This window comes from Astatotilapia calliptera, unplaced genomic scaffold, assembly GCF_900246225.1.
Source record: "Astatotilapia calliptera unplaced genomic scaffold, fAstCal1.2 U_scaffold_3, whole genome shotgun sequence".
Lineage (NCBI taxonomy): Eukaryota > Metazoa > Chordata > Actinopteri > Cichliformes > Cichlidae > Astatotilapia > Astatotilapia calliptera.
This window is the reverse complement of record NW_020535767.1, coordinates 425,081-441,891: the sequence shown is the minus strand read 5'-3', so window position 1 is coordinate 441,891 and position 16,811 is coordinate 425,081. Positions and strand designations below refer to the sequence as shown.

Here is a 16,811-nt window from a genome sequence, read left to right as displayed (position 1 = left end):
CTGTAACTGAATACAGTTACTCATATTTTGTATTTTAAATATGTAACGCCGGTACATGTATTCAGTTACTCCCCAACACTGTCTGTTGAGTGTTTTAGCACTCTGTCTTTCTGTACTTTCTGTAGATAAATTAAAGTAACCTTGCAATATCTAAAAACAACTGTTTGGACAAATTTTGCTGATAACTTTTGGAACTAATACAGGAAGTTTAACAATTGTCACTTTATTGATAAAAGTTCAACACTGCTGTATTCTGGTCAACCCACCAAATCATATCCAGTGGAGAGTCATAGACTTATTAATAAAGCACACAGATGGATGACCACCGAATCAGGACTCTGTGAAACTGCACTGTATATAATGTTTTTGCTGTTTGATAGCAGGTTCCCACTGATACCAGCAGGTGGAGCAGTTTTACCCACTCAGTGCTCAGAGTTCAGCAGTTTCTGATGTCTGATCTGTGACAGGGAGTGACACATTCAAGGGGAGGAGACTGGAGCAGGTTTTAAGTGAGAGCTGAGGGCGAAAGAAAGCATTCAGCAGCAGAGACACTGAAACAGACAAACATGGACAGCAGTGAGTACATGTATACATTTTATATATATATATATATATATATATATATATATATATATATATATATATATATATATATATTGTTCAAATGTCTTTTGTGTTATACATTTCTAGTTCACATAAATGTGGATGAGTACTAAAGATAAAGAGACACTCTTGACCTTTTGACCTGATCTATATGTCGACGGTTCCTTTTCTGTGAAGTACTCTGTGATGTCTGAGTGTTTGTTCCAAAGCTCTGAGAGGATTTCAGAATCAGAACACTTTATATTAGTAGAAATTATATGGCCACATTTCCTCCAAGACAGTAAGAACAGTCACAATTAAGTTAAAGTACCAACATTAAATAATACAATATATTACTAAATTACAAAGTCTTACAAAAAAATAGCTCTGATAATACATATCATGATATATTACACAAAATTTAATATAAATGAAGTTCAAACTAAGGTGCCCTTCTTACGATTTTATAATCCTTTGTTTATCCAGGTAAAAATCTAATTAAGATTCAAATCTCATTTCCAAGAGAGACCTGGCATACCGACCTTGTTAATTTCTCAGTGGAGGATGTGCAGATTTATGGTTTAAAGCAGCTGCAGACAGAAATCAGCTCTCATGTCTCAATGATTTGAGTGTCGCGGTTTTGGATTCTTTGCTTGTTCTTGCAGCAGTCGAACTAACAGTCAGCAGCATTGTGTAATTGTTCATTAATATACTAATTTCACTTTTACCTGTGTATAATGTTTAGAGTAAAAAAACACTGTAAAATGCTGTCAATAGCTTATACTGGTAAAGAATTAATATCTAACAACACATCATAATGCTCCCAAGCTCTTAAACCCTTAAACAAAATGTCGGCAATTTGTTTCTGAATATTTTACGTGTACATAGTTACTCTCGTTTACCTGTACATTTTGTTTTATGTACATTATTCGCGTTCAGTGTTTCTAGCAGAATACGGAACCTTGGGCCAGATTCTTTTACAGCTCTGTCCTAAAACTCATTCAGCCCTTATGCTGTTCAGAGCTGAGCCCATTTGTTTTCTGATGTTTTTCTTTTCTGACAATGGATCATTCATCTTTAACCCTTTAAAACCGGTCACAACGGGCACGCTCCGTTTTGCGTAACTATTTTTAAATCCCAGTAGCACTGCAACCACGTAAGCTAGCGCAATAAATTTTGTTGCATATGAAACCGGAGGAGTTGTACTTACATCTTATGCCATCAGCTTGTCCTCAGTCACAGTTTCCTTCCACATAAAGCTTTGCAAAAACTGCATAAAAAGAACTTGCAGCAACAAAAACATAATATTCCAGAAACACGCTTTGCCAAGCCGATCAGCTGTTCATAACACTTCCTACGTCCATCAGCGCGAACTATCACATGTCCGCCATGACCTGCCCGAAACCAGAAGTGACGTAATTTTTGCAGAAATGTAGTTTTTTACCATCAAGGCCTCATGAGCCTATAGTGTTATGTTTTGACTTTATGACTTTGTGTCGTTTCTGGGATGCTTAGGACTCATATTGCACTGCTGGAAATAGTTTATTTTGATGCATATGCTGCTTTTTTGCAAATTTGCAGTATAATATTTATTTTCGTTTTTCCTGCCGTGTATAGAAATTGGTGTATTTCAAAAATAAAACTATGAAGACACTCAAAATAAATTTCCTGTGGTGGGAAACTAGTTTGTGCAACTTTTTTGTATTTACAGTTTTGAGGGATAAGCCTCTTAAATTTCTCTAACTAGAAATATATGTTAAAAAAAACAATTTTAAATTTTTTTGTAGTTTATTGCACTTTTTTGCAATTTATGTAATTACTATGCACTTAGTGCATGCATATTATTAAAATTTAGGCTGTAATGGTTGTATTGATGTATAGCAACTTGAAATGCTCCCAAAAATGGCTCCACAGCAGGTAAAAATATAATATAAGCTCTGGCGGACTTGGTTCTATGGTAGGTCTTAAAGGGTTAAAGGCAGTAGATGGGTTCTTTTCTAGCGTTCGTATGAAGAACTGTTGTTTTCAGATAAAGCCTGGATTTCTTTACATCATCACTGATGTCTTTGTTATGTTCCCCAACAGCAGACCTCAGGATTGTTCTTGTTGGGAAAACTGGAGCTGGAAAGAGTTCAACAGGAAACACCATCTTAGGAACAAATGCTTTTCCTGTGTCGCCTAGGGCACAGTGTAAGGAGGAAACAGTAGAGATTTATGGTAAAACTCTGACTGTAGTTGATACTCCAGGTCTGTTTGACACCACAGTGACTGAGGAGCAGGTGAAGACAGAGATCAGTAAATGCATCTCCTTGCCTGCTCCTCTTGTGTTCCTGGTTGTGATCCATGCTGGCAGATTCACCAAAGAACAACAAAAAGCTGTGAAAATCATTCAGCAGATGTTTGGAGACAAAGCAGCACATTACACTATGGTGTTGTTCACCCGTGGAGACGATCTAGAGGCAGATAAAGCCAATATTGATAATATCATCAGTGCAAATCCAGCTCTCAGTGACTTCATCCGTCAGTGTGGAGGAGGATATCATGTTTTTAACAACAGAAGCACTGATCCTGCTCAGGTAATAGAGCTGCTGGAGAAGATCAGCAAAATGCTAAGTAAAAAAAAAAGAACAAGCTACGCTGATGAAATATGCACAGAGACTGACAGAGGGGAAAACAGAAGAGAGGACATGAAAAGACCTCAGAGCAACAATCCAGCGATGGTGCTTGAAGAAGCAGACGGATGGGCTCAGGGAGAGAATTCAGCTGCTGTTTCTAGAGGTACTCAAGTCCAGTGGTGACCTTGTATTTATGTTTTCCTTCCCTTCTTTGCCTTCGGCCTGTAGTGCCTTTTTATTATTATTGCCAGAGGAGAAGAAAATTGCATGTGGTGCTCAAAGCACCAAATAAAAAAATAATTTAAAAAAATTAATTAGATAATCAGAAAAACTCAAAAAGAATCTATTTCCAGAAATAATTTCCCATTTCACCTCCAAACCCCACCATCACCAGGTGAGCTGTACTGTTGGCTAGCTGCATGCTTCTTATGTTTTGCAGATGTATACAGAAAAAAATTCAAGCACCATTAAGTTCCATAATACTGAAGCCAAAACAGACACCTGTATAGCTGATATCTGCAAAACTCACAACAACATAACAAATATAATACAAATTACTGCAGGAATAATTATAACTTAGCTGCAGCTCAATGAAGTAAAATCTTTAAAATCTTTTAAACCCACATGCATAATTATGATTTTTTTATGGCTTTTTTCAGTAAATGGTTCATCTATAAATTTTTTGAGATCAGAAAGTTTTAATTTCACTTGTTTTTCATAAAGTGAAGATTTAATCAATGGGATTATTTAACATCTTTTAGTTTAAAATGATTACGTGTTGCTAACATGATTTTTTTTTCTGAAGCTGAGTATCTTTTCAGTGTTTGCACAATAAATGGAAACATACCACTTATCTTCATTATATAAAGATTATTTTAAAAAGCGAGCAGCAGGGCTGTTATACAACATGTGACAGGAATTACTTTAAAATTCTGTGTGGAAAGTCTGTGGCCTCTGATTGTTTAAAAAAGAAGGATCAACCAGAATCCAGACAGCTGTCATAAAGTGAAAGGTGGGGTACACTTGGACAGGCTACCAGATCATCACAGGGCCAACACATTCACTCTCGTATTCACAACTACAGCCAATTTAGAGTTACTATTTACTACTACTACTTGTGTATTACTGTCCAGCAGGTGCAGGAAAAGCAGAGGAAGAAGAGCTCCGGATTGTACTTGTTGGGAAAACTGGAGTTGGAAAGACTTCAGCAGGAAACACCATCTTAGGGCACAAAGCTTTTCAGTCCAACCCGTCTGCAACCACAGAGTGTCAGAAGAAAAAAGGACAGTTTGAAGGGCAGACCCTGGCTGTGATTGATACTCCAGGTCTGTTAAACTCCAGGCTGACTGAAGACCAGGTGATGAGGGAGCTCACTAATTGCATCTCATTGGCTCATCCTGGTCCTCATGTGATCCTGATCGTGCTCCAGGGGGGCAGATTCATTGAAGAAGACCAAGAAATTGTGAATAACATTCAGAAGAGGCTCGGAAAAGAAGCAGCAAAATTCACTATGGTGTTGTTCACCTGTGGAGATGACCTGAAGGCAGATGGAGACACCATAGAAGACATAATAAGTAGAGATAAAGCTCTCTCAAACTTCATCTGTCGATGTAATCAAGTATATCATGTTCTTGAAAACAGAGATAAAGATCCCTCTCAGGTCAAAGAGCTGCTAAAGAAGATCAATGAGATGGTTCAGATAAACAAAGGAAAATACTACACTACTGCGATGTTCAGAAAGGCTGAGAGAGCCATCAGTGAAGAGATGAAACACCCATCCAACCAAATCAAAACTGATAAAGTGGGACAAAAAGTGAATTTGGCAAACTGCAGCATATTGTAATATTCACTGTTTTTGATCTCTGAGCTGCCGATTATTAAAATCTCCTTAAATAGGAGACAATAAGAGTGTGAAGCTATTTCACTGACTGTATCACATTTACTAAAATATTTCTCTCTTAATTTTCCAGAACAGGAGCCTAATAACTAATGATTAATGACTATGTGGTGAACATTATCAATGAAGCCTGTTTTCTTGTAACCAACCAGTTAGTGCAAACAAATATTCACTGACAATGATAACAGTTCATAAATAGAATAAAGGAAACTCAATGAACTTACACAACATACTGTTATGATGTTTGAGCTCACATTTAAATGTATAAACTATGTGATGTCACGAAGAGACTGCACTAATGCATGATCATAAAGACAAGAAGTGATGATTTATATCAAATAAAGACAAATATATTAAACACAAATTTGTGTGTCTGTTAAACTAACTCCACATGCAGTAACCTGATGAATAAGAAAAACAATCAGTTTATTCTGGAGTCACCTGGAAGGAAACGAGCAGCTTCCTGCCTCATTAGTCTCTGTCTAGTGATCTGTGACTTAAACTGTTCAATATGTGAAGTTACATTAAAACATACAAACAAAAAAACTTTCATAAGAAGCAGTGATTAAAAAGTGGTGAAGAAACCTGAAACTGAAATTCATAGAGCATATCCTGTAGGTGTTGTTTTCATGTGGTTTAAATTCACACGCTTTATAAATTTTAATCCCTTTAAAGTTTTCCAAACTTTTGCAAAAAAACAGTTGAAATTTAGGTTAAGTGCCTCACATTTCTCTTTGTCATTCCGATCTAAAACATTGTGATGTTAATTAGAGTCCAACTGTGGTAATTCTGCTGCACTGACATAATATACAAAGGCACACACATGTATATATAAGGCCTCACAGCTAACAATGCATATCAGAGCAAAAACAAGACAAGAGGTCAAATCAGAATTCTTTTTTTAAAGTTTCCAAGAGCACAGCCGCCTCGGTAATGTTTTAAATGAAAAAGATTTGGCACATCCAGGGCTTTTATAAGAGCTGGTCACCAGGTCAACCTGAGCATGTGAGGAAGAAGGGCCTTAGTGTCAGAGGTGACGAAGAACTCGATGTTCACTCTGACAGAGCTCCAGAGATCCTGTGTGGAGACGGTATTATGGTTTTTCATTTTTTTCCTTTGAATAAAATTACAAAAAAACCCTACAATTCTGTTTTCAATTCAACGTACTGAGTGTAGATTACTGTGGAAAAGACCTTAAACAATGATAGTATCAGGCTGCAAAAAAAAAAAAAAAAAACAGTGCAGGGGGTCTGAATACTTTGTTAACTTACTGCATAAATTGAGTTCCTTCATTGTGGCTGACTGTACCATTTTTCATACTAACTAGTAACTAACTGACCACATGTCCAAAGATGCCAGTTTAACTTCCAGATGAGAACTCTGCAATGCATCCAATAAAACCACCAGCATGGACTTTTGTGCTTGCTGATATATGCGTACCTGACCGTGATTTTGTGTCTTCTTGGCCTATTTTAGCTACATGGCTTGGCACTATGAGAGCATGATGTGTTTACAGGGAGGAGCTTGAAACTCCATATAATACTGAGCTGAAGGGGAAAAGAAAGTATTCAGCAGCAGAACATCGACAGAGACACTTCACGGAACAACTGCCTGAAAGAAACAGAGATGGCCAGCAGTAAGTACACTTGTAGCATATATATACTCAGTGTTTGTAGACAGAGGGACATATACGTTTTTATATGAATTTGAATGAAGGGTAAAAAAGTTCAAGAACTCCCTGTTTAAGAGATTATTTTACTTTTGGATCTATATTTAATGTTGTTCCTTTGTCCAAAAATGTTGTTAAAAGGCAAAATGACTGTCTGAAATTCTTTTCTAGTGAATTGTTCTGTCAGCAGATGATTAACTGAGTCAGAGTCAGCAAGTTAAAAAAAAGTTTTATATTTTAAGCTAACCACTGTGTCATCTCTATTTTGCACAATCTTGGAGTGATTAAAGGGAAAAGATTGCCACGCATAAGTTTGTGCATGTCAAGAGCTGTGATCTTTCTGATAACTTTAACTGAAATCCCAGCTGCTCATATTCATCATCAGGAAAGGTCAGATGATGAACATTTCAAATCTTTCTAAAACCGCCGACTCCTCACAGCTCATCATAACAAACAGCAGCCAGTGTGCCAGTTTGGCTCAGTCAGTGAGCAGACAACCACATGGCTGCAGAAGAGAAGCACGGGTTTGAATGTGACCAATAGCCCTTTGCTGTATGTCTTTCCATCCTCTTTCCACTCCTGTAAATCATCATTGCACCACTATCAAATGAAGACAGAACGTTATCTTCATAAAAAATAAAAATAAAGCAGCAGCAGCCATTGTTCAATTTGACAATTTGTAGCACTCAGTGAAATGTTTTAATAAAGAACACGTCTCCTCATGTAAAGAACAGTAAAAAATAAAATCCCAAAATATGGACATTTCAGTCAGGTCCTGATTTTGGACCCAGGCATGGTCTTTTGTGTCGAATCTGTATGTTCTCCCTGTGCTCACATAGATGTTCTTTGGTTAAGTTAATGTCAATGATAAGTCAGTGTTAGCAGTATCTCATTCTAAATGACCAGCCAGAAACAACGTGGGATCTATTTGTACATGTGAAGGCACACTAGTTATTTATCTATTGATGTTTATATGACACCAGAGGTTTAAAATGGATTTATTTAAAATGTCTCATCCATGCATAATGTACCTGTGTAGAATAACCTTGAAAACATGTTTATCACATGTGGTAGGCATAAATCAGCTTTGTCCCAAATTGTGATGTTTTTCCTGAACTAAGTGTTAAGGTCAGAATACAAATATCCACATAACAATCACCCTGGTTTGTCTTTGTTTTATCATGAATTAATGAATACATGTACCGTATTTTCACGACCATAAGACGCACTGTGCTAAAAGGCGCAGTCTCAGTTATGTGTGCCATTACTGTATTTAACACACACACACATAAGGCGCACTGGACCATAGGGCGCATAAAAGTACCGTATGCGTATTTAAAAATAAAGCGGGAGCAAACCTGAGTTCGGTACCTTACTCACATTTTTATTACCAGTAATCGTCATCATCAACAACACACAAGCATACAAGTGTGCGTATTTAAAAATAAAGCAGGAGCAAAACAAAGTTTGGTACTCACATTTTCATCATCAATCAAACCCATCGAAGTCCTCATCCTCTGTGTCTGAATTGAACAGCTGCGCTAAATCTCCATCAAACATGCCAGGTTCACTTTCTTCACCGTCAGAGTCACTTTCAGGTAGCTCCATGCCCTCCTGGGTTTTAATTGCACCTTAGAACACATATGCATCAACACTACAATGAGCAGGTGGAGGGAGGTTTGGAGTCTTCTCCCACCCCCATTCTCTGCGGCCTGCTGGAGCGGGAGGGCTAGTAGGAGGAGTTGGCCGTCCGACTGCGGTCTGGGGTGTGGGGCCTCCCTGCTGCTGCGGAGTCGGGGTGGTCTGCCTCTCCCCACCGCAGGGAAAAGGGTAACACCACCTGGGTCTGGGTGCAATTCCCCCCTCCAGGGGCAAGGGTACCTAGACCCGGTTTGTAGAGTACGCTTGGGGAGTGTGATTGTGTGTACAGCGTCTCTTTATGTCTGTCTCCACGTTGGTTGAGTGTGGAGTGAGTGCATATGAGAGCATGAGGGTGGGAATGGATGTTTGTGTCTGTGTGTGCCTGTATGTCTGTGTCTATATGTCAAGTTGGGTATCAGACGCCACCTCTCTGGGGACACCTCAGGCCCTCCAAGGTTTGGAGGCCTATCTCCACCCACCACCACTTCCCCTGCCGGTGGCGGACTCCCTCAGGTGTCGGTGTGTTGGTGGTTCTTTGTGTCTGGGGGTGGGCGTCCGGGTACACACCGGCTCACTCCTTGGCGGCCGCTTGTCGGGGCCTGGGGCCTGGGGCTCGCTCGGGCCCCTTTGGAGGTGGGGTGCCCCCGGCCTCTCGGCCTGGGGCTCGGTCACTCAGGCACAGCTGGGGGCCGGCGGAGCTCACGGGCGCGTCACTGCAACTCCCCCTGACTTCTGCTCCGCGGCTGCTGGGCGAGCCCTCATCTGGGACTCTCCTCAGCTCTTACTGGAACAGTGGCGCGGCTGCCCCTCTGTTGGTCTTCCATGGTCTCTTGTGTTCTGGGGGCCTCTGGATGTCTGGAGTTCTGATCTCCTCCATACCCACTTCACACCCTGGAGGACGGGGCTGTGGCCCCCCCACACTCCCTAGCAGATCATTACATGGAGAAACCTTTGGAATGCAAGCATGCTGATCCACACAGGTATGCACACATGGGTATTCACAGACGCGGACTAAAGCTTTCTTGGCTGCTGCCTCAAAGCACACTGTGCGCTGTCTATCTTGCGTGCTGCACAATATCGTTTATTATTTAGTAAATATTGATATCTATGACCAGCTAGTTTATTGTGATGGTGCTTTGTTTTCTCTATTATTATGTTGCTCTTTGTTGTTTGCTGTCTCCTCTGTTTGTTTTTTTTGTTTGTTTTTTTTTTTTTTCTCCATACAGGTGACCCAGGAGTTCTTTTTTTTTTTTCTCTCTCTTCCCCCCCCTTCTCACCGTCTCTTCTCCCCTTTGGTTTTCTTTCTTTCTCTCCCCCTCTTTCTCTCATTCATTCCCCCTGTCCTATTTATTAAAAAAAAAAAAAAAAAAAAAAAAAAAAAAAAGACAAAGGATGAACTGAAGCTCTGCCATCACGTAATGTCGCATACTGCTGTTTCTGATGTCATTTAAGAAAAAAAAAAAAAAAAAAAAAAAAAAAAAAAAAAAGAGTCACTTTCCGTGCCGTGCGGCTCCTCGGAAATGATGCCGGCTTTTGCGAAAGCTCGAACAACAGTGCCAGCAGCCATGTTAGCCCAAGCATCTACAATCCATTGGCAAATTGTGGCGTAACTCGCCCGGCGCTGCCTTCCACTCTTGGTGAAACTGTGGTCTCCATCGGTCATCCATCGCTCCCAGGCCGCTCGCAGCCTTACTTTGAACGGGCGGTTCACACCGATGTCCAGCGGTTGGAGTTCCTTGGTCAGGCCTCCCGGAATGACAGCAAGCTCACAGTTCATTCGTTTCACTTGTTTTTTCACATCGGCTGTGAGATGGGCACGCATAGAGTCACAGATCAACAGCGATGGTGATGCGTGGAAAAAACCACCTGGTCTCCTTACATACACCTCCCTCAGCCACTCTTTCATCATTTCCTCATCCATCCAGCCCTTTTCATTTGCCTTAATGATGATTCCTGCTGGAAACTTCTCTTTAGGCAAAGTCTTTCTCTTAAAAATCGCCATAGGCGGCAGTTTCTGTCCATTAGCATGGCAGCCAAGCACAACAGTAAAAGAAGACTTTTCATACCCCGTTGTGCGTATCGCTACCGTGCTGGTCCCTTCTTCTCCACAGTGTGACTCACCGGGATGTCAAAAGTGAGCGGGACCTCGTCCATGTTAGTGATGTGGCTGGGCTGGATGTGTTTGCTGCAGTAGGAGCGGAAGATGGCCAGCTTTTCATTATAATCCGCTGGAAGTTGCTGCGCTACCGTAGTCCTGGTCCGGATGGAAAAATGGCACCGTTTCATAAAAAGTGAAAGTGAAACTGCTTTTAGCCGAATGGTGACCGTCGAAACGCTTCTCCCGCTCGTTCTTTGCTCGATGATCCACCGCTTGAGTCTTTCCTCCAACTCTGCCACACTTCACCCTTTAGCGTTCTCATGGTGTTCTCTACTACGTCCTCATTACAACACACAGGGCACACTGCGCTATAGGGCGCGCCGCACTTTTTGAAGAAAATCTAAGACTTTTAAGTGCGCCTTATGGTCGTGAAAATACGGTACATCAGAAATGTTTCAAATGTTTTCTTTACTTTGTAGAAATCATAATCAATGTGAATAACATGTACAATTACTATGTGTAACTGTTAAACAGAGAAACAGCTGAACATGGTGCTCGTTGGGAAAACTGGAGTTGGGAAGAGTGCAGCAGGAAACACCATCTTAGGAAGACCGGCTTTTAAATCTACATCATCTGCTGGCTCAGTGACATCAGAGTGTGAGAAGGTCTCTGGAGACTTTGAGGGTCAAACACTGTTTATTGTTGATACTCCAGGTCTGTTTGACACTAAAGATCAAGAGAAAGTGGTTGGAGAGGTCATGAACTGCATCATGTACTGTGCTCCTGGTCCTCATGTGTTCCTGATTGTGATTCAAGCTGGCAGATTTACAAGTGAAGAACAAGAAACAGTGAAAATGATTCAGAAGATTTTTGGAGAAAAGGCAGCAGGTTACACCATAGCCTTGTTCACCCGTGGAGATGACCTGGAAGCAGATAATATCACTGTAGAAAAATTTATCTGTGATAATCAAGCTCTCTGTGGCTTCATGAGTCAGTGTGGTGGAGGTTATCATGTTTTTAACAACAGAAGCAAGGATCCTTCTCAGGTCAAACAGCTGCTGGAGAAGATCGACACCATGGTTCAGAGAAATGGTGGAAGCTACTACACCTCTGAAATGTTAAAAGAGGCTGAGAGAGCCATAACAGAAGAGATACATTATCTTCAGAAGGACGATCCAAATCTGACAGATAAAGATGCAAGAAAACAGGCTCTTAAAAACCCATACTTTAAGCCTCCTAAAATCATAGTCGAAAAAGTGACAGAATTCTGTGTTATACTGTAATATTCAGTATTTCTGAGCTGCAGCTCATTAGAAATAGATGTAGGACAAAATAAGGGTAACAGCGTGAAGTTATTGAATACTTCACATTTACCTAAATGTTTCTCACATTTTACAGCACAGGAGCTTAATAATGATTAACGATTAATGACTATGTGCTTCTTGGTGTGCTCATGAACTCTTTGCTGTAAACCATTAACATTATATTAGATTTGAAGCTGCAGAGCTGTCTGCTTATTGAATGATGCATCATGAATCTATTAGATGAACATTATCGATAAAGCCTGTTTTATTGTAACCAACCAGTTAGTGCAGACAAATATTCACTGACACTAAAAACACGTCATAAATAGAATAAAGGAAACTCAATGAGCTGACACAACATACTGTAATGCTGTTAGAGCTCTCATTTAAATCTATAATGAATGATTGTAAAGACATAAAGTGATGATTTTTATCAAATAAAGACAAACATATTAAACACAAATGTGTGTGTCTGTTAAATTTACTCCAAATGCAGAACCTCATCAATAAGAAAATCAGTCAGTTAGTTTCTGGAGTCAACTTGAAGGAAACAAGCAGCTTCCTGCCTCATGAGTCTCTGTAAAGTGATCTATGACTTAAACTGTTGCAGGTAATGTGTAAACCTGGTAACTCTTGCATCTTGGCTTATGAAGCTCAGCTTATTATGTCTTAGCAGTACAAGCTAGCTACGTGTTTTGTAAGCTGCTGTGCTCATCACAAATAAAGCTGGAAGCAGCTCAGACTTTTAGAACCCCAAAGGACCCCAAAGCGCTTTACATATCCAGTCATCCTCCCATTCACGCATACATTCACACACTGGTGATGGCAGCTACCGTGTAGCCACAGCCACCCTGGGGCACACTGACATTTTATAATCATTACTTACATTTTGATTAGATACCTTGCGTTTGTAAATGATCAGATTACATAATTGGAATACAATGCATCCAATTCAGGGCTGCGGGAGGATGAAGCCTATCCCAGCTGATACAGGACAAAGACAGGCTGCCAGTTTATTGCAGGGCTAACACGATATGTGTAACAGAAAATCCACTTAAATGTTTGATATTTCTTATAATAATCATAATTATGACTATTATTTAAAGGTTTCTTTATAAATACATTTTGATTTTTTATAACCTCTAAAATATAAACCTGAGCTGTTAAATTCTGACCTCTGACCTCACTGCAGCTCCCTCTTGGAAGTACGTCTGCTTCTTGTCTACCCCCAGTGTTGACCGCCTGTCCTTGATATCACGTACTGTACCTGAGGAACAAAAAAGGACAAACACTTGCCTTCATTTAAGAAGTACATTCATACAGAGGTCATCTATGGAAACACACTAGTTCAACCTTTGGGAGGAATCAGTTCCTGTGAAACATTTCTTTAAATCAACATCGTGGAGAATGAATGAAATGAGTTCTTCAGGTGACTCAGCAGTCCCACACTGACAAATGAAATCTAGTTAAACTATTAAGCATATTTGCTCTTCTGAAATCTGTGTTAAACAACAACAAACATAAATTAGTAACAAAAACTACAGCTGAGTATAGGCTTTACAAACCACCAGCAGCCATAATGCTAAATTTTAATCTTCAAATGTTTCTGAGCTGTCTTCAACCTGCTTTTAGCACATTAAAGTCCCACAGTCAACGCAGCCTGACTCAATCCTAGATGTTCAGCACACAGAGACACAGAGGTGCCGTTTAAAGTTTAGTGTTAACCTGAGTCACTGATCATTTGCAGTATTACAGAGTCTGGCAGTCTTTGCATGATATCCACGTCACTGTACATTTCTAGCTGACTCTCAGGTGTGACAGGTGTGCCAGCAGGAAAGAGTAATAATAACCTGAATCCTGAGGTTTGTCATGCAGGATTAAAGGAGCCAGGCTTTGTTCACACAGCTGGGATTGTATTTTACACTGACCCTGGGTCAGTATAAGTATCATACAGTTTAAACGAAGCACTGAAACTTGCACATATTTATTATAGATGCACTGAAGCTAATCGAGATATTTGCTGTCAGTCTGTGGCTGTGATTAAACACTTTACTGGAAACTTTATTAACTAGTAACTTCATCAGTCATGACAGAAGCTAATATTTCTGTGCTAACATCGTTTAACCAGTAACAGCTTTACTCCAATATAAGCTAACGTTTACACCGTAACTTTAAGCTAGCACCATAAAGACGGTAAAACACGTAATAATATCTACAAATGCATCTTAAAGCTGTTATATTAGTCTTCCCACGCTCCTGTTAGTGATCCTCCATCTGGATGGATGAGAACAACCTTCTGAACAATCTAGCAGGAGATGGCCCATATCTATGGGACTGATTTGTGCTAATAACGCCCATTGTATGGACTGATAACACACTGTAAGACCGAATAGTAATAGTTTGATAAATGAAATGAGTTGCAACCACTTAAAACACCGTTATAAGTTCATACACCTTAATTTTTTTAAGTAGTTTGAACAAGTTTGTTTTTTCAAGTTATCAGTACTTGAACATGTTGATTAGTTTCAGAAATTTCCCTCGAATAATTTGAGTCGAGACTGACGTCACGTACGTGCCTACGTACGTACGTGCGTGCGCCACCTGTTCTTCATGAGGAGCTGGGAACTATCTTGGAATCGCCGCTTCGTCCGAATGCCCGCTCATTACTCCGAAAGAAAGCTGTGGAACGTTAATTTCCGAACAGAAATAAAATCACTTGGAAGGGTTTTTTGCTGCATTGCCTTTGACGCTGGATAAAGGAGGACGTGCTGTGGTATGTTACAGACCTTTGAACTGGAACAGCTAACGCTCTGCACTTGGCTAGCTGCATTTACCGCCTTTGCAGCAATTTTGTCTTTGTGAGCGCTTTTGTGGTAAGTTTTTATTTTTTCTGAAACCTTATTTCTCCTTTGTAATACGAATTTTTATCGTCATAAATGTTGAATTGTAGCAGGCATTTAAGAATTGCTTTTCTTTTTTTCTTTTTTTTTTAAATCCATGCCACCTTGTGTACAAATAGGGTTACAGTGTATGGTCTTGGTGGCATTAGCCCCAAAGTGTGTTTTGCATGAATTGTGCTAATAAGCTCACATTTAGTATAACACATTATTAGTCCCAGCAGAGGCGAGCACTAAAGCTAAGCCCTGCTCATACATTTCTAATCTCTTACTACTGTAAAATAAGTCTTTAGCAGGCATTTCTAGAGTGCTAAACAGATTTGTAGTTTATAAACTGCCTTGTGGATAAATTGTTGAGTCTTTGTTGCACTGCAGCGCTGCTTAGCTAACTCATTTGCCAACTGGTGGAACTTGAAAGCTATGTTTAGTTCTCTGGAATTATACATATTAAAACTGGGGCATCAATATTGTAGGCACAGGATGATATAAGGAGTTATCAATCATCATATAATTAGGTGGTAGAACTTGGTTTGGGTTGCAAATAATTCTGTATACAAGTAGGAATGTTGAATCTTCTGAACTATTAAGTTGTTGCGCCTGGTCTATTTCAGGTTAACTTGAGGGTGAATCCATCAATAATACATTTACCAAACAGTTTTTTTTCTCTAATTTTATTCTCAACCCCAGTGTACATTAGAAGGACTTTTTGAGTTTATTTTTGATGTTATATTGAAATAAGGTGAAATTCCTGTGTTATTATTAGTTAAGGGTTAGTTGACTTCTGGCCTAGTTATGTTTCATCTGTCACCTTGGTTATGTGTCTTGTCTGTTCTCTGTACAGTCCGTCTTGTCTTCTGTGTTTTACTTTTATGTCCATGCCCTCATTTCCCTAATCTGTTTCCTTGAGTCTCCCCATGTATTTATGCATGTTCCATGTTCTATTTGTCAAGCTTGTGTTGTCTTGACTGCGTCCCTTTCTTGTTTCTGTTTTACTGTGAAGAGTCTGGTGTTTGTAAAATTATGATATTATTTTATGCCATGTTAGACCCCGAAATAAAGATTGTGAATTATTATGTAGTTTAAGTTGGCATTATTCTCCTGAATTAGAAGAAGGTGATAATTATTGCAGTATTTAAACTGATTTGCATTGCATTGGACTGCTGATTTATTGTGAATGAATGATATTGTTTATGATGCATTATACTGTTGAGTTATAAGGAATACTGTTCGCAGAAAGTCATCGCCTTATTTGTCTGATTAGAAGAGAATAGAACATGCTGGAGTTTTCTGCCGCATCACAGCACGAGCAGATAAATGGGGAGCCAAGGTCGTAGCTTAGGCGCCGTGTGAGAGAAAGAATGTGAATGTTTAGGCTTTTATGATAAGATGGGAGAACCAGAGGCTATAAGAGTTTGAGCAATGCTCCACCACTTTGAGATTTGAGGCTGTCTGCATCAGTGTCCATCTCCCACGTGTGTGACCATTAAATCATCGTTTGACTCAACCCGACCGGACCAGTGTTGTTATTGTGGTTTTTCTCTTGTCTCCATCCCCAATATTTTGAACCTTAACATGTTCCATGTTCAGTTTGTTTTGTTGTACTTACCCTGTGGCATTCAGGTTCATTTGTGTCAGCTGTGTTTCCCAGGTGTTTCCATTTCCCTCTTTTCCTATGTATTTAAGTCCTCTGTCTTCGTCTGTTCAGTTTCTATTTATCTTCATGTCAAAGTCACAGAATTTCTGCTACTGCTCAGGTTCATGTTCATGCTCGTGTTTAGACTTCTTTCACTTTTATGCTTGCATGTCCCTGTTAAGTTTCATGTTGTCTCTTATTGTTTTCAATGTTAGTTTAGGTTTTCCGCAGTTAAGGTTTTAGTTTAGTTTCACCCTTGTTTCGCTTTGCCTGGCTTTTATGTTTTTGGACATCACCCTGGAATAAACAGCTTGGTTTTTGATTTTTTTTTTGTTTGTTTTTTGTTTGTTTTTTTTGAAGAGTCAGTTCTGTCTCACCTTCGTCTGCTTTTGGGTCCGCTCCATAAACACACCAGCGATCCCCGCATTACATTTTCCTTGTTGTTCCAGTTTTAATATGTTGTTTGTAACTCTTT

General features: G+C 39.7%; 2 protein-coding genes across 2 annotated transcripts in view; both read left to right on the top strand.

Annotated features, from left to right (window-relative positions):
* LOC113017929 (uncharacterized) overlaps window positions 1-16,811 on the top strand; it is a 142,757-nt gene that overhangs the window by 43,458 nt on the left and 82,488 nt on the right. The gene's annotated exons all lie outside the window — the stretch shown is intronic.
* LOC113017981 (GTPase IMAP family member 8-like) lies at window positions 553-12,269 on the top strand. Its single transcript, XM_026161064.1, has 5 exons — window positions 553-576; window positions 2,668-3,360; window positions 4,331-4,954; window positions 8,117-8,125; window positions 11,037-12,269. Exons 1-5 carry the CDS (start codon window positions 567-569, stop codon window positions 11,783-11,785), a joined length of 2,085 nt encoding a protein of 694 aa, XP_026016849.1. The 5' UTR covers window positions 553-566; the 3' UTR covers window positions 11,786-12,269.